Source organism: Pipra filicauda, unplaced genomic scaffold, assembly GCF_003945595.2.
Source record: "Pipra filicauda isolate LSUMZ 115617 unplaced genomic scaffold, ASM394559v2 scaffold89_size2521313_pilon, whole genome shotgun sequence".
NCBI lineage: Eukaryota > Metazoa > Chordata > Aves > Passeriformes > Pipridae > Pipra > Pipra filicauda.
In genome coordinates, this window is record NW_024105086.1 from 2437167 (window position 1) to 2458082 (window position 20916).

General features: G+C 51.2%; 1 protein-coding gene across 2 annotated transcripts in view; it reads left to right on the plus strand.

Annotated features, from left to right (window-relative positions):
* The window catches only part of JADE2 (jade family PHD finger 2), a 72838-nt gene extending 52654 nt beyond the window's left edge, over positions 1-20184 (plus strand). Inside the window, exons 9-12 of one of the 2 annotated variants that reach the window (XM_027747591.2) lie at positions 5031-5492; positions 10053-10170; positions 14100-14228; positions 15613-20184. In XM_027747591.2, the coding sequence (XP_027603392.1) occupies positions 5031-5492; positions 10053-10170; positions 14100-14228; positions 15613-16481 (1578 nt within the window). In that variant the 3' untranslated portion in view covers positions 16482-20184. The remainder of the gene's footprint in view (positions 1-5030; positions 5493-10052; positions 10171-14099; positions 14229-15612) is intronic. The other variant, XM_027747593.2, reaches the window with a different exon arrangement.
* The last annotated feature ends 732 nt before the right edge of the window (positions 20185-20916 follow it).

The following is a 20916-nucleotide window of genomic DNA, read 5'->3' on the forward strand; positions in this document are numbered from 1 at the left end:
TGCAGACATCTGATTGCCTGCTCTCCCTGCAGCAGGAGGGCAGACATTCTCTTTTCAGATGGAAAGCAGGATGCTCTGGGCTTTCCTGTTGCAAAAGTGGGACAGAGCTTCCCACCCTGTGATCCCTCTACTTGGGGAGCAAAGAGTAGAAGCTCCCATCCCAAATGCAGCACACTTGGTGTGAGAGCATCTGGGGAGCCTTGCTGAACCCCCTGATTCCCCCTCCTTCCCCTTGCTTGGCCAGTGTGATCCTGGTGATCCCTGGGGATGGGATGGAGCATCTGCAGCCCATCAGCATCTACAGTGCCGGTTGCTTCCATTGGCAGAGCAGGCACTGGAGCAGCCTTGGCATGCAGGGGGAAATGGAAGAGCCTTTAAGCTTTGAAAAATGGAGAGAAAGTTTGGGATGTGTAACAGTCCCAGGGGATCTGATGTTGGTGTACACAGTGGTGATGATGGGGGACCAGAACAGCTGCCTGTTTGCAGAAGGACATCAGGGATAGGAGGTCTGCAGGCTCCACTGTGTTTATGCCATCGTCTTGGGTTTAATCCTTTAAAGGGAGCTATTTAAAAGCAATCCCCGTAGTTTGAAACGAAATTTCACAATACTCCTTTAAATCTGTAGCATTGACTCACTTCTTTTTTGATGGCTCTGGATGCTTATTCACCCTGCCAGATGGAGATACTGTGTCAGAATGGCAACTGCTTTCAAAGAACAGAGGGGCAGGGAAGGAGGCAAACAGGCTTGGCAGCATCAAAAAGAATTCAGCGTCTCTCAGGCTTCATCCTCTTAGCGCCAGCATGACACGGGAGCCACGAGATCCCGGGGGCTGGGTGGATTTGCGTTAAAGGTCACCTGAGATGGAACAGGAGCCTGCTTGTCTCATGTGCCAGCAGTTCACAGTTTATAAGTCTTCGTGAAATTGTCACTGGAGCATTTGCCGAGGCCACCCTGGCGTGTGCAGGCTGGTTTTGCTTCAAGGAAAAGGGGGAGAAGTGAAAAAAAAAAGTAGGCAGTGCCTTTCTTTAAGGATTTATGGGGTAAATGAACACCCATAGATAAATAAATATGCTCTGTACTCTTCAGTGGTACAGAGGTCTGTTTTGAAAGCTTATGTTTATGGAGCATACTTTGTGCTAGTGCCTGTTTATGCAGGTGTGATCTACCTTTGTCAGCATTTTGGGTTTGTGACCAAGCTCTGAAAGGAGAAGGTTGTTTTCTGCAAAAGCACTGGGTGTTTATTCTTGGGAGCAGGAATCGGGTGCTGCAGGTGGGCAGGTCTGGGGAAGGAAGGACGTTGCTTCCAGGAGGGGGTTTTCCAAGTGGGCAGTGGGATCTGGGTTTTGCAAAGGTGGAATCTGGGAGGCAGACTGGAGGAGAGGAAGACTCATCCCAACAGGGCATGGGATGCTCAGAGGCAGCACCACAGCTTAAGAAAACACCCTCCTGAACCACATTTGCAGAGACAAATGTGAGAAATCTTTGCACAGGCACCTCTGTGTGTGGAGGTGTTTTTCCCCATCCAAATTTGTCCATCGAAAGGGAAACAAACCCAGGGAAGCCTGAGGAAGGGCTCCCCACTGCTCTCGATGCCTCTGCCCTTGCTACTTGCATGTAACTCATCCCTTGCTTCCTGGTACAGAGCTGTGAGCCCAGTGTAATTCGGTGTGGCTGTAGCTGAGCCAGAGCTCCTGGACACTGTGCAGGGATGCAGTCCTGGAGACACCCTTTCCCTAGCTCCTGTTAAGGGGAAGTCATTATTTCATGGTGGTTCTTGTGGTCAGACATCAGGAGATGCCAGAGAGCTCGGTATGTAGCAGGAATTTTCTTGTTTGCATTGCTGAGGTGGAAAAGAGAGTGCCAGGAGCCAGGCTCTGGTGCAACCGAGTCCTGACCATGCTTTTTTGGGACCCAGCTCCCTCCTCCTCACTTGTCAGAGAGACAGGAAGTGGTAACCGAGGCAGAATGGAATGCCAGGGCTCTGTTAGTTGCTGGCAGGCTTCTCCAAAGGGCACAGTCTTCTGCTGTCATCATCTTCCAGCTTACCTTTTGTTGTTTTTTGGAGAAAAAGCCCTTGGAAATGTCCTCCACCACTCATTTGTCTGTCATTGCTCCTCTGCCCGCTGCTGCCCACTCCCCTTGAGCTGCTTGGGCCACTGGTCCCCATCCACTGGGATAACCAGTGTGGTGGTTCCCAAAGCTGTCTTGTGGTTGTACCTGTAGCCCTGAAAGCACACAGGGTGACACAGGGGAAGAGCAGCGTGTGTGCCCCCCTGCCACCCCCTGCCCCACATCCTGGGAGGGTGTCTGGGAGGCCGACAGTGCCCGTCTCGGCTGAGAGGCTCTGCCAGCATCCAGACCATCTGTGGTCACAGAAAATCACATGGCAGTTCTGTAAGGATGCAGAAGTGTTGTCTCTGATGGCTTGGCCGGCGTTCAGCACCGGTAATTAATTTTTCCTTCCCGAGCTCCCCTCGCAGGTCTGTTGGAGGAGCCGCTTCCTTCCCCTCCGGCCCCAAACTGCAGCAGAGCACCACTGCAAGCTGCTGAACTTCTGTTTGAATTTCCTTGGCAACTGAAATCATCCCTCTGTTTCTTCCCAGTAAGAGTGATTTGCAGGCTAATTGACAGCCCACATTAATCTCTGGGGCAGTTTTCACCCTCTCTGTCTCTCTCTCTCTGGGAACTGTGTTTGGGGATGGATTTGCCTGGATAAGCAATATGCTGAAATCCTTGAATGGGAGGTGCTGTAAGATAGCGAAGCACGATCAATAACGAAGCCAGTTTTTGAGCCTGGTTTATTCTGGGTGGCAGATCCCTCCCTGCCATCACCAGTGGCTTCATTCCAGCGCCGTTCTGGGATGGATCAATATGTTTTTATTGTTAGTTTATCCAAGGTCCTTCAGTAGCTGTGGCCGACCGGGTACCTTTCTTTGTTGCCCTGTCAGCTGAGCTGCCTAATTATTTTCTGTTTGCATTTTGGGCACGGTTTCTGATGAGTGCTGCTTGCCATCTGTCACAGGAGAGGTCCAGGACGGATGTCACTGGATTTGCTTTATTCCTAAGGTGGAGTGATGGCCATTCCTGTTAGCAGGACATTGTCCTGGCAGAAGACACAGCCGTGTTGTTAATGCTGTTTTTAGCACTGGTGGCAGAAACAGGAGGGAAGGGACATCACTCTGTGTGCTTTAAAAGCCAGTAGGTGATATACTGACTGCCCTGAGTAAATCTGGAAGCTGGAAGTCAGGCTGGGCTCCCTCTGTCCCTCCCTCGATGCCAAAAATAAATACTGGAGAGCGGAGCCAGTGCTTCAGCCATGTGGGATGCTGTGACAGGGCTTGTCCCATGGGATGGGCAGGGTGGCAGGGCAGGCCCCTGCTCCCTGCTGTGGTGGTGGGTGCCCCAGGCTGGCACGGGGAGCACCAGTGGGTCCCTCACAATGCCAGGCACCAACAGCATAGCAGAGGGAGCTGAGCTTTGCAAGTTATCAGCTATTTTTGTGAACAATTTCAAACTGAAGTTAGGACCAAATGGCCATATTTAACAGGGTGTGAGAGTTCATAATCCAGTTGTGTGTGGTGCCTGCAGGAGTTAGTGCTCAGCATCACTGCCTGGAGCCGTGCTGGTACAGCCAGAGCTGCATCCAGCTCTTCCCACTGGTCTTGGAGGCTTTGGAACAGGGCCTGGAGAGCCCTGGAAGTGGAGGACCTGGACAATGCTTGCCTATACTTTTCTTGGCCCTGGCAGCTGCATGAACACCAGCAGATTGATTAAAAAAAGCCAGAGGAAAATATCTAAAAGCAGCAATGTCAAAAGTTCACACCTGGATGCCTGAGCAGGATTCAGGGCTGATGGATGGGGTGGAGATTAAAAGCTGTAAAACTTCTACTCCTCAATTACTGCCAGAATGTATTTAGTTTTCTTTTTGAGAATTAAGGTGCAGTAAAACTGAGTGGTTTGTCATCGACATCCAGGAAATCTCACCTGCCTCCACCTAGTCCTTCAGGCCACAAGTGCATCTTCATCCTCCACAAGAACAATTCTTCTGTTAACTCCAAAATGGTGCCTACGGTTAATAGCCCACTGAAAATGTCTCATTATTGCAGTTTAACTGGTCATTAGCAGCTGGAATAGCCTGATTTCTTATGGGTTATGGTTGAAATAATTACCTGACACTCTGAACCATTAAAAAACAGTTAATGAGTAGAGGGGGAGAAGGTGCTGAGGTGGACACGGGCTCAGTACTGACTGGTGGGGGTTCCTCTGTAGGACACCAGGCTGAGATTTGTTGCCTGTGGGATCCAAAGTGTTTTAAGCCTGAGGTAAGTTAGGGAAATGGTTAAAAAATTAATCTGATACAAGTTTGATGACATTCTAGCCACATGTTTTGCTCTGGTTGCCTTTTTTTTTTTCCTTTCTTTTTTTAAATGGAACTAGTTAGAGTGTATAATTTCCAGAGGAGGAAGGCATTTGGGAGCATTGGCTGCTGCTTAGATCCCATGTTCACAACTAAACTTTGCCATGTTCTCTGTGCTTCCAATAAAAATGGCATATTGGCTTTAGATGTGGTAGGAGAGGGGAGTAGCTTAAGGGTGAAATAAAGAATAGCATTTCTTCGTCAGGAGAAACAAATTGACATTCCTGAGGCATCCTGTAGGCTGGTGCTGTTCTTTGGCTTTTGACGTGTCTTCTTGGGAGAAGCATCGGAAGCTCCTGGTTGTGGTGGGTGGGAGATGAGCAGGGCCTGTCACAGAGGATTAAAGAAGGTTAGGTGGGAAGGTGCCCAGTGGTACCTTTTGAACCCTGGGGTTCTGCTTGAGTTTCTGGTGTTGGGCTCTCGGGTGTCCCTGGCTGGGCCAGTACCGGTGTTCTCCATGGGAGTGTGTGTCATGGAGCACCCGTCCCTGGGACAGGTGTCACTCAGGTGGCTCTCCTGGGTTCCTGGGAAGCACTTGCTGCCCGCTGTGTTGGTCGGTGTCCCCCTGCCCTGGTGCCTTGCCTGGCCCTGAGCCCTGTCCCTGTCCCGCAGTGCTCCATGCCCGCCTGCGTCACCGCGTTCCACGTCACCTGCGCCTTCGACCACAACCTGGACATGCGGACGATCCTGGCAGACAACGACGAGGTGAAGTTCAAGTCCTTCTGCCTCGAGCACAGCACCGGTGCCACCAAACTGCCCGAGGAGGCGCGGACAGAGCCCGACCAAACCCAGCTGGACTTGGAGAAGGTGACGCTGCGGAAGCAGAAGCTCCAGCAGCTGGAGGAGGACTTCTATGAACTCGTGAAGCCCTCGGAGGTGGCGGAGAACCTCGACTTAAGTGAATCGCTGGTGGATTTTGTCTACCAGTACTGGAAGCTAAAGAGGAAAGCAAATTCCAACAAACCGCTGCTGACACCAAAAACGGATGAAGTGGACAACTTGGCTCAGCAAGAGCAGGATGTTCTCTACCGACGCTTAAAGCTCTTCATGCACCTCAGGCAAGACCTGGAGAGGGTGAGTACAGCCTTTCCTTCAGTCATGTACCCCACATGCTCCACCAGGGCTGCTGTAGTGTGTGATGGGGACTGTAGACAGCATAAGCCCTGTTCCCCCCAGCTCAGTCTGACCCCCTTAAAAGTTGTGTCCTTCCATCTTCATTCAGAAACATAACAGTGCTCAGTGTGTGTACATCACCCCTGCCAAAACACTGACACTGATGGAGTAAGTTAGTGTTGGTCTCCGCTGGGGGTTCAAAAGAACAAATGTGTGCAGGGAGAGTGCCTCGGCTGGGCTGGGTGGGTGGGAGGCAGATGATGCTGCAGTTTATGTCCACTGTGTCTAAATAGTCTGAAAGCTAAAAATTACCCTGTGTTGCCTCTCAGATGCTTTCCAGCAGCAAGGCACAGGAACACATCATTATTTACTTCCATTAAACATCCAAGACGTGTGAAAGGCAGGAGTGAGAGCAGGGCCAGTGGGACTGGGCATTCCCTGCCCTGCCGCAGCCGAAAGTGGGTCGGCTCCTCCGGGAGCTGCTGGCGGAGGCAGAGCCATGCCAGAGGATGCAGACAGAGCATGCAGGCACCTGCAGGTCCCCGTGGTGCAGGGCATCCTTGAATCCTCCCATCCACAGGGGAAGGGAGCAGGTTTTTGGGTGAGGGCACTGGTGGAGCAGCAGGGCTCAAATGGTGCTGGAGCTCCCCGGGCTGGGCTTGGTGCTGCACTGTGCTGCTCTCTGTGCATTTGGCTGTTGTGGCTGCACCACTGTCAGCCCCAAAATCACAACCACTTCCACCAGATTAATTGCTGAAGACACTAAAAATGGTGTGATGCCCTGGAGACACCCCTCCAAGCTGCTTGTGTGGAGGGCAGAGGCAGGCTGGAGATGAGGAGTGGCAGCAAAGGTGAGAGGCAGCGAGGGGAAGAAGCACAGGGAAGCACAGGGGAAGAAGCACACACAGAACCTGGAGAGGGGACAGGTACAGTAGTGGTGCTGCTAGGGAGCACATGGACATAGCACAGGGGAGCAGTGGGACAGGGACAGGCAGGGCAGGGGTGCTCAGCCTGGCATGCAGAGCCCAAACTCCCTCTCCTCCTCTGCTTAAGACCCAAACCCTGCCTAGTCCCCCCTCTCCTCCTTCTGCCAGAGGGGTGAATCCATGGCCCTTGCTCAAGTCCCTGCCTGACTGCCCACTCAGGGTGCAAAAGCCACGGAAGGGCTCAGGGGGTCTCTGGGAGCAAGGAAGGAGGAAAGCAGGAAAACAGCATTGCTTTGACTCAGTGGGTGTGGTGCTGTGGTTCCCTGAGCAGGGGGCTGCGGGTGCTGCAGCTCCCTGGAAGGTGAAGGTGGTGGGGATGCTGCCCCTGCATGTCCCTGAACCCTCTCTCCAAGCTGCTGAGGGTCTGTGGCAGAGTTTAACTTATGAGTGGGAAGGTGGTGTGGGTGGGCACTGCATTCATGTCCAGGTGGGGTTTCAGCTCTGGACCAGCCTGCCCTGGTTCCTTCCTGCACCCACCTCCCAGGTGCATCCTGGAGCCTGAGAGCCTTCTTCTGTGTAAAAGCAATTGGGTTTGAAGCTATTAATCTCTTTTCTATGGTCCGGTCTTCCTTCATCCCTGTGGTCATTATTGCCATCGCTCTGCCAGTCTGCCCCTCCTTTGTTCCTGCCTTTACCCCCTCACATTCCCCTCTCTGTGTGGGGCTGCCACCGTTAGTGGGTCTCCATCACCAAGCTATGGCAACAGGCTGCAGCTGCCCATCCGAGGGTGACAAGTTCAACTCACTTTTCCCCCTTCATCTGCTCCATATTGTAAATCTAAACCAGGCTGCTATGCCTCCCACTGCTTCCCCTTGTTCCCAGCTTGGCTTTCCCAGCTGCAGTGAACCACTGTGCACCCCTGGGTACCACACTTTGCTCACAGCGGCTTCTCTTTGATTTCTTTGTGTCAAAACTCGGTGTTTTACCAGATTTCCCGTTTTCCAGAGTTGCCTCCAGGCTTTGTGGGGTGTGCCCATCGGCATTCAGCCTCTGCTTAGCAACTCCCTGCCAGGTTTCACTGCCTGGCCGTGGAAGAGCTGTTTGTTTGTTCTACTTCCAAGAGTGGAACAGTAAACACCAGCTGGATCAAAGTCCAGTGCTCATATGGGTGATACAGGTTTAAATCCAATTGTTTCCAGTGCATCCCAGGTGTCTGATCCTGCCTGGCAGTGCCAGTCACAACCACCCTGCTTCACATCAGATTGGGATTGGAGACAAGCAGCATGGAGGGCGGACTTTCAGAGGGTGTCCGTGGGGCATCAAGTTGGATTTTAATGTTTTCAGCAATTAATCTGGAATTGGGTGTGATTTCAGGACTAATAGTGGTCTCTGGATCCAGGAGAGTTGTTGAGGAGGCAGAAGCAGCATAGCAGATGACATGGGGACATCCAGGGTGATGATGTTTCCTTCCCTCTGCCATTTTTTAACCCCTGTCATTCCTGCACTTCACAGTGTCAGCAAATTTAACCTATTGCCTGGGAATCCTAATACATTCCCCTTGTTTTCTTTTTGACCTTCTGTTAACACTCTTTGCCTTTTTTTAAAGCTTTTTCCCAAGGGCTGAGTGTTTAAATTAACTTTAACAAAAAGCTGTAGTTTCCAGGCTTTCACACCAGCATCTAAGCTTGGCTTGGGGAAGCAGCACTGGGTGGTGTTGAGCTGTGTAAGTGTGGGTAAATACCAGCAGTCTCTAAGCAAAGCTAAAGTAATGTTTTCTTCCAGGAATATCAAATCATAGAGAAGAGATACCGCCAAACACTTGGAGGTTCAGGTTGCCAGAGGCAGTTGTTTTCTTCATAAAGAAATTTTAGTTTGATGTTTTCTCCAATCCAGAATGAAAAAAAGATATAACATAGTAAAATACACTACAAAGCTCACTGCCTTGTATTTACAGCTAGGGGATTCAACAGCAACAACAAAAAAAGAACAGCTTTTTCTCCCATATCCCTAAGCATTCCCAAATTGTCCTTAGGTAAGACCAGTGTCATTAAAGGACAGCTGCAGTCGTCCTTTTGCCCTCACAGCCTTTGGTGGCAGATTCCAGGTAGGCATGGACAGTGTCACTGTGAGAGGCACGAAGCCTCCTGACCACGTAGGGACAGTCCCCCAAGCCTGACAATACTCTGCAGAGAGGGGTTTGGAGACTAGAGGGGGGAGGAACTGAAGACATCAGCATCACACATGGGTGTGGACGTGTCCACGCACGTTCCTGCCGTGAATCCCACGCCCCCATTCAGGCCACCTCCTCCTTACCTTATTACAGGCAGCTTTGCTCTCTCAGAGCATCAGAAAGCTGAGTAAATGCTGTCAAATCCTGTTAGCTGCCATTAGCATTTCTGTCCCACAGCCAAACGCCTCCACTTCCTCCCGGAGCCTCAGTGCCCGCCGCAGCCGTGGTGCCAGAGCCTGGCTCTGCAGCCACCCATGCTCAGGGCTGGCAAAAGCGTGGCACTGAGACTCGTCAGGAGGCAGGTGCCAGCAGGTATCAGCAGCAGCTCTGTCATCTTATGCTGCTGGGGTGTTTTTATCAGCAGCCCCGTGTGATAAGCAAGGTTTAGCCACTGTTGCGTGTGAGCAGTTGCATCTTGTGCTTTGCTGTTTGTGTTTAGAGCTTCAGGTAATCGTAGAATGGGTTGGTTTGGGTTGGAAGGGACCTTAAAGATCACCTGGTTCCAACCCCAGCACCGTGGTTAATGAAATTCCTTGGACTGGGACAAAATGCAGCAGGGATTTGCAGGTAGATGTGGAGCAAGGGTGAGTAACCAAATAGAGGGGCCAGATTTGAGGTCGGGAGCTGCACTGGCTGCTGACCTGGGCCAGCATCACTGGGGTATTTTGCTGTGTTTTCTATGCTTTGCCCTGGTACCTGCTTTAGGGCATCAGACAGTTCGGTAAGGCTTTCAGTGTTCTTAGCCTGATATGGACACCTCCATCCCAGCTCTGCCCCTTCCCTGCACTGGCTGTGGGAAGAGGGTCTCTCCCTCCCTGCAGAAGGATCAATTTGTGGGTGAGAACTGGTGTATTGACTCAGGGTACCAAGGTACTTCTCAGCATTTGGCATTTTTTGGTGCAGGTGTCTGTGACAGGGATGTGCATGATGCAGCTGCTGGGTGGGCTCAGCACAGTGCTCAGGGGCTTGGAGCTGGACCTCCAGAACTCTGTTATAATGGTCCTTCTACAGCATCTTCCTTCTGAGACTTCCCAGTGCCCGTGCTGGAGAAGCCAGCCAGCCTTCCTTGCCCCCATTGAGGTCTTGTTTGTTGGAGCCAGAACAGAGAGGTTTAGGCTGGGAATCATTCACCACATGCTTTTTCCCATATGTATTCCACAGTTTGGATCAGGAGCCCTCACTGCTAGTCCTGGCTCACCCAAAGGGCCCTGGTAGGAGTTCTGGTGGAACACAGATGATGGTGAGGTGAAGAGGACCCAATCCCAGGGAGTGGGGATTTCCCTGGGCAGCAGAAGCAGCAACGCCACTTGAGGGGACCTGTTTTGACCCTGCCTAAACCAGACACTGTTTCTTGTGTTTCTGTAGGTAAGAAATCTCTGTTACATGGTGACAAGACGGGAGAAAATGAAACACACCATTTGTAAACTGCAAGAGCAGATCTTCCATCTCCAGATGAAACTTATTGAGAAGGATCTTTACCCAGGTCAGTACTGCTTCCCAGAGCTTGGTCTTGCAGCCACTGTCCCTGCCATCTTCTGAAGCCAAAGTTGGGTGCCCAAGCCCCCCACCCCAAGGAAACCAGAGCTGCCCCCTCCCCTGATGTGTTATTTTGGAACACATGGTTCCTGTGTTGACTCAGGAACACAAAATAAGGCCAGACCCTGGATGACCAGTGAGCTGGAGCTCCTGTTTTCACAGACCCCTCTTGATCCTCCTCTCCCTGGGAATCAGTCAGAAGGAGCAAGCATTTGCTTGGATGGAGATGCTGAGGCAGTGTTTGGTGCCTTTCGTGGAGCTGGAGCTGTCTGGGAGGAGATGGTAAATCCTGGGCACGGGGCTGATCCCTGGCAGCTGGTTCCCTGGCCCAGTGGCAGCCCCACTTTGGGCTCTTCTCCTTTTCCTTTGGCTCTGTCAGGAATCAAGGGTTAAGCTGCTGGTGGGGGGTCTGTTGCTCCAGGAGACCAGCTCCTTCAGCTCTGGAGGGCTGCAGCTCTCTGCTCCACGTACCCATTAGTGGAGATCATGCTGCTGCATGCAAAGCCTCTGGCAACTTTTATTGAGCAACTGAAATAAAGTTGATTTCCTTTTGTCCTACTTCTTTTTCCTTTTGCACAAGCAGTGCCGGAGCCCACAGCTCCTGCTCCCTCCTCCTTCTCCTCCTTTCCCTTCGGTGGCAGGGCAGAGCAGACCCCATGGCTGCAGAACAGTTTTTCCAGCAGCAGCATCTGGCGCTTTGGCAGCCGCTTCCGACGGTTGTTGTGTTTGTGGCTTTGGAGTTGTGTTTGAAACCATCACATGGTTGGGGTTGCTTCAGGAACCGTCTGGGCTGAGCTTTCCTTGACAAAAGTCTCCTTTCACTGAAGTTTTGGAGGCTGAGGGATGTGTATATTGAGGTGCCTGTGACTCAGGCCCGTGTGAATTCCTCTGGATGGCCAAAGCCAGGCAGCGATGGGGACAGGGGTGGCTGGACCCCAGGGTTTCTCCAGGGAGCTGTGGGACCCGTAAATCCTGGTCCCTGTGACACTGTGTGTTGCTCTATGTCCTCACTGAGCCAGCCTGAACACACACAAAGTGGTGTTCCCAGCTGTTCCCAGCAACTGGAGACCCTGCATTGCACATCCATTCCTGTCACCTGGGATGTTTGTGCTGGGTGGTGCTCCCAGCAGTGATGTGCTGGCTGGGGTGGTGAGGTGGGAGATCCAGCTCAGGAATACAGATAGAAGACAAGAGGATCCTGAAGGCAGGTGCCATGCACTGTGCTCCTGGGTTCTCTGGCCTTCAGGGGGATCTCAGGGGACCTCGGGCTGCTTTTCAGTTCAGCTGGGTGAACCCAGTTCATCATTTGCAGCTCTCAGAAGGAGACAGGTGCAGGGTAGTGTGCCAGGTTTTTGAGCTCACCTCCCTTGCAAACAAGGTGTTAGATAGCTGGAAATGCCCCTGGGGACCTGTGTTGCCCAAAATGCCTTGGGCAGTCTGACCACCAGTGCATGCCTGACCCTGTCTCTGATGCAGTGATGGGGTAGGAGCTGGCAAATCCTCCCAGGGAGAGCTGAGCCAGGGCCTTGCCAGTGGGGTGTAGATGCCAACCAATGATGGGGAGCTGTGTTGGGGCTCTTCTGATGGTGTTTCGAGATTGTCTGCACTGCCCAGTGCCAGTGCTGTGCAATTGCCTTTCCCCAAAATGTTATGTGTACTTGAGGAAAAGCACAGCTGCTGTTCCCATGATGTTTGTTCTTGGTGAACACCAACACCCGAAGGTGAGTGATCAGAGACAAACCCCCAGTTGAGAGGGTGGCCCAGCTGGGAATTGGTGTTCAGGGATCACTTCAGACTCTGGGATGCAGATGCTCTTCTCTCCTGCCCCACCTGGCCGGTGTTTGCCCATTCGTTTTCCACTCTGAACCCACTGGGATGAGCTGCTTGTCTCTCCTGGGATGGACTGTTTGGTTGAGTCTGAGCAGGGACTGACTGCTCCCTCTGGCACCCAGGCCCCAGGAGTCACTGCTGCCAGAGAAAGGGCCCAGCTGCCTCCTTTGGTCCTGGAATCTCCAGGTGGTTTGGGCATCTAGGTCCTTCCTGTGCCAGGGGACATTAGGGACCTGAATGCCTTTTGTCATCAGTCCATGGAGTCTCCTGAGCTTGGGAGGAGTTCCCTTGCCAGGTGATGGTACCTAGAGCTGCAGATACTCAGCAGCCAGTGGGACCAAAGCTTTGGATAACTCACTGCTGAATTTTCCAGCATTACAAAGCACTTACTGGTGTGGAAGCAGGGGATGGTTCCATCCCCCCCACAGCTCCCGACAGGGCTGCTCTCCATACCTGGGGTTCCTTGGAGAAAGGAAGAAGTCTCAGTTATTCCAGCCGGATGAGGCCAGTTTTTAACTGCTGTTACAGTAGCCATCGACCGAGATCTGTTGGGGTTGTTCCAAAGATGGTTTTGGCACAAAGGTTTTTTTGGACTGGCTCCCACATAAAACTCAGAACAGGAGGGGTTTATTTTTCCCGCTGTCAAATGATCATTTAAGCAGGAGATTCTTAATAAAATCAGTGAGAACTGCCCGTGTAAAATGAACCCTCCTCTCCTCCCTGTATTTTTCTTGCACGGAGTGAAAAGTAAACACTGTCTGGCTTTGAAACACGGCTACTATTTTGACAGGTTCCTCTTCAGAAAGTGCTGCTCGGGTTTCTCTTCAGCCCCGTTGTGCTGTCTAAACAAAGTTAAGATTTTGATTTTCTAAGGGAACTGAAAAATGTGTCTGCCTTCCTCCCGTTACTTGGCAGGAACGCGGCAAATACCAGTTTTGCCTTTGCTTTTCTTTCTTCCTGCGAGTCCTTGGGTCAGGAGGGGTTCCTGGCTTGGCAACCCCAGGACTGTAAATCCTCTGTTAATCCAGAACTCAGGCAGGTGCAATGCAAATTCCCTCCCCAGCTCACCCAGTACATTTCCACTGCCACAGCAAGGGGAGAGCTGGGGTTACTCCCTCTGACCCATCCACTCCTTGGCCTCTCTGCCAGGTCTGTTGAGGATTTGCTGCTGGCTGACACAATAAACCGATTTCCTCCTTAAAATCATTGCTCAGCCTATGGGCCAGCCTCTGAAAAACTGCCTGTCTCACGTCCACTTCCATCAGCCACCCACATTTTGGTTTAAGGGCAATATCCTTCCCCCTCTGAAAATTAATAGAACTTTTAGCATGGACTTCTGAGGGACATTGGCCTAACAGAGTAAGTAAAAACTGTTGTAAGTATTTTACTTGGCAATGCAGGTTGTACTTTTATAGGGCATTTGTCCTGTTTACCCAGGAGGAATAAATCCAGTAGGGCTTCAAAGCCATTTAGGAAATGCTAATTTTTAGGTGAATGTCTGCATAGCTAAGAGTTTGCTCCCTGCCTTTCCATGGGCAATCCTGGTCATCTTTCCTGCTCCATGTACTTATGTAATTTTGGTTTTTTTATCACCCCTGCACAGTTTGAGTGTGAACAGCTGCTGTTGCTGAAAGGTCAAATCGAATCAAGATCAGCCTCTTGGCAGGTGTCCAAGCAGGATTTGAGGTTACTCCTTTGTGAGTCCTCACCCCAAAGCCCTGGTCCAGGGGGGCACCTTGGTGGCTGCAGGGTCTCCAGCGGGGTCCCTGCCTTCAGTGGGGCTGCTCCTGTGGCCTTGCCAAGCTCCTCTCCAAGGCCCAAACCTCTTTTTTATATAACCTACAGGATTCAGATTTTCTTAAAATATGGAGACCATAGCCTAACAGCTCTCCAAAAAGTGGCTGTTGTTCCCCCTTTGTGTTGGAGTTGCTTGCAGGTCTGCTCCAGGTCTCCACTGTGGGGTGTCCCCAGGGGAACTTGTTCACCGCAGCGTCCCTGGTGCCTCGTCTCACACGGCGTTTTCCTTTTTTTCCTAAAAAATGCCAGAACAAACTGGGAAGAGGACAAAGGGTAAGAAAAGTGACCCAAGAAGGAAAGGAAGAGATGGTAGAAAAAATAGTCCTGAGAAGACAGAAAAAAGGAAATCAGTCAACGAAACTGTATTGGGACAACTGGGTAAGTCTGATTTTATGAGTGTGGAGCTGACCCGTGCCACTGGAGACTCCCTGTTTTGGGGAGCAGGGTTTAAGAGTCCCAGCCCCTGATCCCTCCTGCACGTACACGGTGGAGTTACACCTTCCATCTCTCCTTTGTAGAACTCAACCTGAATTATCCAGGTCCTGTGAGAGAGACTGGGACTGAAATACAGTCCCTGGTGGGGCAGGGGGTGTAAAATCCACCCCCGTAGCCCCAGGATTGGGAGAACGTGTTACAAAACCTGTGATGTGCTGCTGGAGTGTGATTTTGCTTTCGGGGGATAAAATCAGACTTACCCAGCCCGTGGTAGGGCTGTTCCCCCGTGTCCTCTGTGCTGTGCAACGATGGTGAGCACAGCACGTGGGCTGGGAGTTCTCATGGCATGTACTGCCCCTGGTCAGGTGCCAGGGTGGGGTGTTGTCTCCTCCAAAAGGACCACGGTAAGGTGCAGGAGGTGCAGGGTCACATCCCATCGTTGCTCACAGGTGAGGGTGATGCAAAGCTGTCACCACAAGCAGCAGACATTGTGGACGTGACTCACCCTGCCCGTGCCACTGCTCTTTCCCTCTCTGTTGCCAGAGTGACTGCTTCAAAGGAAATCCAAAATCAAACCTCATTTTTCCTGCATCCATAAAACCAGCTCTGATGTTGAATCCGTGGGTTTCCGTTTCTGGGATTACAATGCTTGTGCCTGTGCAGGTGTGTGCCTTTGCTAATTAGACCCAGCCCAACCCACAACGCTCACTCTTGCTCTCAGAGATCATTATTAGGAAGTTTTTCAGCTTTTTCCATTCCAGTCTTAATCTATGCTCCTCTTCTTCAGCCTCCTCACCTCTCAAGATGTTCTCAGACCTGCCTCCCATGCAGATATAGCACCAGTGCCATCACCACACTGGCTGCCTGGCTCTGGTGCTGGCCCACATGGTGGCCTAGTGGCAGCTGCTCCCTGGAGAACTTGTCACCCCTTGCCTGGGCACAAATCCTGCTCTGTCACCAAATTTTTCAGCGTATGCTTGGATTGTTTGTCTGCCACCTTTGCACGGGAATGTATTTGCCCCCATGCTGGGATGGGTCATTGCTTGACGTCTCTGCTGAAGAAAGATGCTTGATTTGGATTCAGGGAGGTTCATGGAGTGTGGCATGTGAAGGACAACTCAGGTTGTCGTGCTGTGATCTCAGTGAACCCCAAATTCAGCATCAGTGCTGGAGTAAACCCTCCTCTGTCCTGGTGTGGTGTGTTAGAGTTGACCTTTTGAGTGTTTCTCCGGTGCCGGGGAGTTTCGGTGAAGTTGACGGCGGTGGTGGAGGACAACGTGCGTGTTCCTGGCTTCTGAGGCAAATCTTCCATTCTTGTTTTTTCCAGGCTTGTCAACCTCCTTCCCCATCGACGGGACCTTCTTCAACAGCTGGTTGGCGCAGTCGGTGCAGATCACGGCGGAGAACATGGCCATGAGCGAGTGGTCCCTCAACAACGCCCACCACGAGGACAGCACCCCCGGCCTCTCCGAGGAGCTCCTCCAGGACGAGGAGACCTTGCTGAGCTTCATGATGGACCATTCCCTCAGGTCCCCGTTCAGGCAGAGCGAGGCCACAAAGAAAGTGAAAAGCAGAACGAGAACGAACACTAAGAAAAAGCTGCCGCGGAGCAGCCCCCCCGCTGTGGGCGGGGGCCACCCGGAGGGCTCGGAGCCCTGGACTACCAACGCCAGCAACTTGTTGGATGATCCCGCCAAACCCTTCGCTCTGGATTCCAGGCCGAGCAAGTCGGAGAAAGGGGCGGTGAAGCTTCCCACCGACCGCAAAGGGACGGGCGAGGCCAAAAGGGCGGCCAAGAAGGGCTCTCTCCAGAGAGCCAGCGAGCCTCACGCCCCTGCCGGGACACGGGGCTGTGTCAGCAAGGAGGAGGAGGAGGAGGAGGAGGAGGAGACACCGCGCTGCGCTCAGCCCGAGCTCAGCCCCGCGGCCAAAGTGCCTGACTCCGTAGGTAGCCCCAAAACCATCGTGCGGTTCAAATTACCAAAGGAGAGCCGGGGGGCGCGGCGCTCGCAGCCCCCCAAGCCCGAGGGCGCCGGCGGAGCTCCCCTGCGTCGCTTCGACGCCGACACGGACGGATACTTCTCCGACGCCGAGATGAGCGACTCGGACGGGGAGTCCCGCGGCGGCCGGGCACAGCGGGGCCAGCTGGACGCGGCCGGTGAGGACATCGTCAGGATGAGCATCCTGGCGTCCTAACTCCTCCCGCCACGCCGGCTCCACGAGGCCTCAACCCAGTTCCAACTGCCATGTCCGATTTCTGCCTGGTATCACGGCGAGGGGGGTTTTTAATATGTGTATATAGTTGGAAGTTCGGCACTGTTGTCTTTCTCTTCTCGATACGCCTGAGATACAGCTTCAGCTTCACCGACATCGATGACTGTGACAGCAGCGGTCCCTCCCCGGCTCCCTGCCAGACCCCACTCCCCAGGAGCGCGAGCCGGCGCCCGGCAGGACCGATGCCGAGGGTGCCCGGAGGGTGGAGGGTGCCGGTACCCGTGCTTTCTGCAGGGATGACAGTTCAATTAACGGGCATTATTAATGAGGGGCAGGTTCCTGCCCGGGACGGTTGCCCTCAGAGCAGGGAGCGAGCAGAGGGTCCGGCAGTGACCAGCTGTGGGAGGGGAAATTCCCGCCCGTGTGTGCGGAGACGAGGAAGCAAAATAAGCGATACTAAAATAATTAATGACTAAAGCACAAAAAGCTTGTTGGAGGAAAACGCTTGGGGTGGAAGAGAGCAATGTTACATTTCTATTTTTAGGAAAAAAAACCCCTCGGTCATTGTTTTTCCCCTCACCTTTCCATCTGGTCAGGATCCGTCCAGGGGCCAGGATGCTAAATTTCCCCCCATCCCTGCCCCCATTGAGGTCAGGAGAACTGAAGGGATTTACTCAGGTGAATGGATCAGCTGGCAGCAAGCTGGAAAATGGAAACGTGGGGCAGGGTGGAGGAGAAAAGCATCCTTTAAAACCACCGTGGGGAGTCAGGGTTGGTGTAACCTGGGAAGTTGAGCGATTTTTTCTGCCCGTGGTTCTCTGTGATGCTGCCGTGGTCCCACCATGCCAGGCTGGCACGTTTGAAATCCCCTTTGCACACCAAAACAATGGCCCCGAGGCCAAACGTGCCATCACCGAGGGGAAATGGCAACCCTTGGCATCACCATTGTGTTTTCCTACAAAATGCTACAGTGGAAATGGTGAATTTATTCCTCTCCATCCTTTGGGGTTTGGTTTTTTTTTTTATTCCTTAAATCCTGGTTACAAGCTGTTGACTTGTTGTGGAGGGGTGATTCACAGAAGCTGACATTATAAATATTACAATAATTTAATGCATAAAATGTCCCCAATAAGCCTTAAATGTTGTTTAAAAGCCCATGTTACCTATAAGTCAGGCGAATTTCCATGTTTGCACTTAATTGCACCATTACTTCGGTTTTGGCTTCAAAGGTCACAGTTAAGTCATGCTACGTGTTTTATTGGAGTGACCCCAGTGTGAGCTCAGGGAACAAAAAAAAAAAAAGGAATTCACTGAAACTTTTGTTGTTGTTGTTTTTTAAAAATAAAAAAATGTTAAAAAATAATAAAAAAAAAATCACAAATAAAACCAACCCAAACCTGGGACACTTCTGCAACCGGTTAAACCCATCACTAAACAAAAAAAACCTTGCAATTGTCAAACCAATCAGTCAAAGAATTTTGTGGATGCCAAAGAAATATTTTGACAGTCAAGCAGCACAGCCAGAAACCGGAAACTTGTCACTATGAAAAAAAAAAAATTGGAAGTTATTTAGCAACCAAGGACTAAAGACACACTCATACCACACTGCTGCGGCGTTAGGTTCCAAGCTTGCTCCGAGGGATGCTGCTGCTCCGAGACTGCATCCTGCCGTTTTGGTTTCCGATGCTTTTTGCTCATTTCACTGTGAGCTTTCTTTTTGAAACTCTGAGACTCTTTTCGATTGATGTTTTAGAGTAGATCATCTTTATCAGCCTTCCAAAAGTCCTTATTATTGGTAAAATTTGCAGCACAGATCAGCGCTGACAGCCCAGCTGATCCCGGGCACGGCGAGCGGTGGCGGCTCCGGGTGGGATGCCCAGCCCTGCCTGAGCCCAACACTCACCCGGCTGAGACTGACCGTGCCTGGGGAGGAATCTTCCTCAGATGGGAAAAATGTGACACAAGTTATTAATGGGGGGGTGGGGGGGGGAAGGAAAACAAAATAAAACCACATCAAAAAACCAACAAAACGGGAACCACCTTTGTTATAAATTAGCATAATCCACTGAGGTTGGAAATGAAAATCTGCTCATTAATTAAGGCTCAGTATGTTCAGATAATGTTAAATACAGTAAATAGGACTTAGTTTATCTTATCAGGCTTGCTAGCTTTAGCTCCAGTATCCTAGTATAAGAGTCATAACAATAATCAATATGCTGCCTTTTAATGAATCTTGCTTCCGTGTGCTTCACTCAATTATGGTTAAAAAAAAAGCAATCCACAAATTTCGCTGTACACAGCTCCATTCATCAGCTTCTGCACTACTTGTCTTCTCAGTACAGGAAAGCAAAAAGGGGGACACTTTAAAGAACAACCAACCCTGCACCACCAGCACCGGGCAATAAACCAGTTTGAGAGACTCCCAAAACATCAGGCATCGTGTTTTGCCATAAGGAGATGGCATTTGGGTGGGGAAAGCTGAGGGGGCTGGTGGGGCACAGGGAGAAGAATGGGATGGTGGGAATAGAGAGGAGGGAAGGGGTTCTGGTGAGCCATGGGGCTGAGTGAGGACTGGACTGTGGCAGGAGGGCTGTGGCCACCCCAGAGCATCCCCTGCCTGGTGCGTCCTCGGAGCGGGGGAGTCTGGTGTTCTGGAGAGAAAATGCACAAGGAAAATATTTTTGATGTTAATGTAAATGTATTTTGAAATGAATAGAAAGAAGAAAAAAAAAAAGGTTTATTTTAGTAGAGAAATGTTGTCTTTTAAGATGTATAAACTGCAGGAATCGACATTTGCACTGTAAGAGCACCTGTTTCCTTGGAGAAGCAGCAGCTGTTGAGGTGAGGATGCACAAGGCATCATGCCCTGATGGAGCACAGCCCCCCACACCAGCCCCAACCCCGATGGCTGTGGAAGTTTCCCAAGTGCAGCTCCCATTCCACGCTCCCATTTTCCCCACACCCATCTTTCAGTTATTTTTCTTTCCTGTTTTTTTTTTTTTTTGCTTGCACCTCTTTGATGGGGTTAGGATGCCTGCTGTCCCACGGAGCCCGCCCCGAGGGGGGATGCAGAACAGAGCTGGGAGGGATGCAGGATGCAGGAGGAGGATGCTGCTGCAGGGCAGGACGTGAGGTTTGGTTGTTCTTTAAAGAAATCCCCCCCAGTTTGCACCATTCCACATCCAAAACAACCCACTTCACATCAGTTACAGGAAACGATATGAATGTCGCAGGAGGAGAAACCCTTCTGTTTTCTTTGTTTCAAAGAACGTGATGTGCCATTTGTTAATACAAAAGAGAAATATTGAAAATATATTGAAAAGAGCAATTTTAAATTATTTTTGGCTTATGTTGCAATATTTATTTTCTTGTATTAGAAATTCCTTTGTAGAGAAAAAATGTATTTTTCATTAATGCAAAAACCTATTTCTCCTTTTTGTACATTTTCCATGTTAGTTAATCCTTAAAGCAATATAATGTTATCAAACTCGTTCTGTGTGAGAGTGTATTATGCATGCTATTTGTGTTGCCTTGGAATAGCTCTGTCTGCCATTATTTTCATCCTGTTCAGATACAGTGTATGCTTTAATACACATTGGGACCATGGCCCATTGCTTATGAAAAACCCCTTTGCATTCCTCAATGTGTTGGCAAATGCAGTCAATAAAGCAGTGTTTTCTGTGTACCTCGTGTTGTTGGAGTGAGCAGTCACACAGAGCAAACTCACCCAGGGAGAGCCCATGGAGCATCCCAGGGATGCAGCTCTGTGGGGATGCAGGGCTGGGTCAGCCCTGCTGGTGCAGCCACTCTGCCTGAGAATAGCAAATTCCTGAACTTCTGTTACGTTTCCATTTACATTTCCATCGCCAGACCTCAGCCAGCCCTTGGAAAATGCAGCTGGAGACATTTGTCACAGCTGGAAGGGCAAGCCCAAGCAAGAGGATGTTCACAGAGTCGCCCATGCCCAAAAGTTTCTGTAATTCAAGGGAACCACCTTTCTCCTGGAGATTTAAGTCTTGTTTTGCAGATTTGGAGCAAAACCTGCAGGGGAAGCTCTGCTGTGAGCTGGGATGCTCACAGGAACAGCTTCTTGCACCAGGAGCTGGTGTAGCAGGCAGGGAAAAACGCTGCTAGATTTGCTATTCGTGGGAGCAAAGGCAAGCTGTGAAATCCAAATTACTCCAGCAATGTGTTGCTGTTTGTCAGACACTCCTCGTTCTCCTGATGATACCAACCAGCAACCTGATCTAGTGGGTGGCATCCCTGCCCATGGAAGGGGATTGGAAATAAATCTTTCTAGGGTCCCTTCCAACCCAAACCATTCTGTGGGTCTGCTGGTGTGGGCTGTGGTTGCTGGGCCCGACCCTCCACCTGTGGAGCGTGGTGGGAGCACAGGGCTCATCACAGAGCTTTAAAA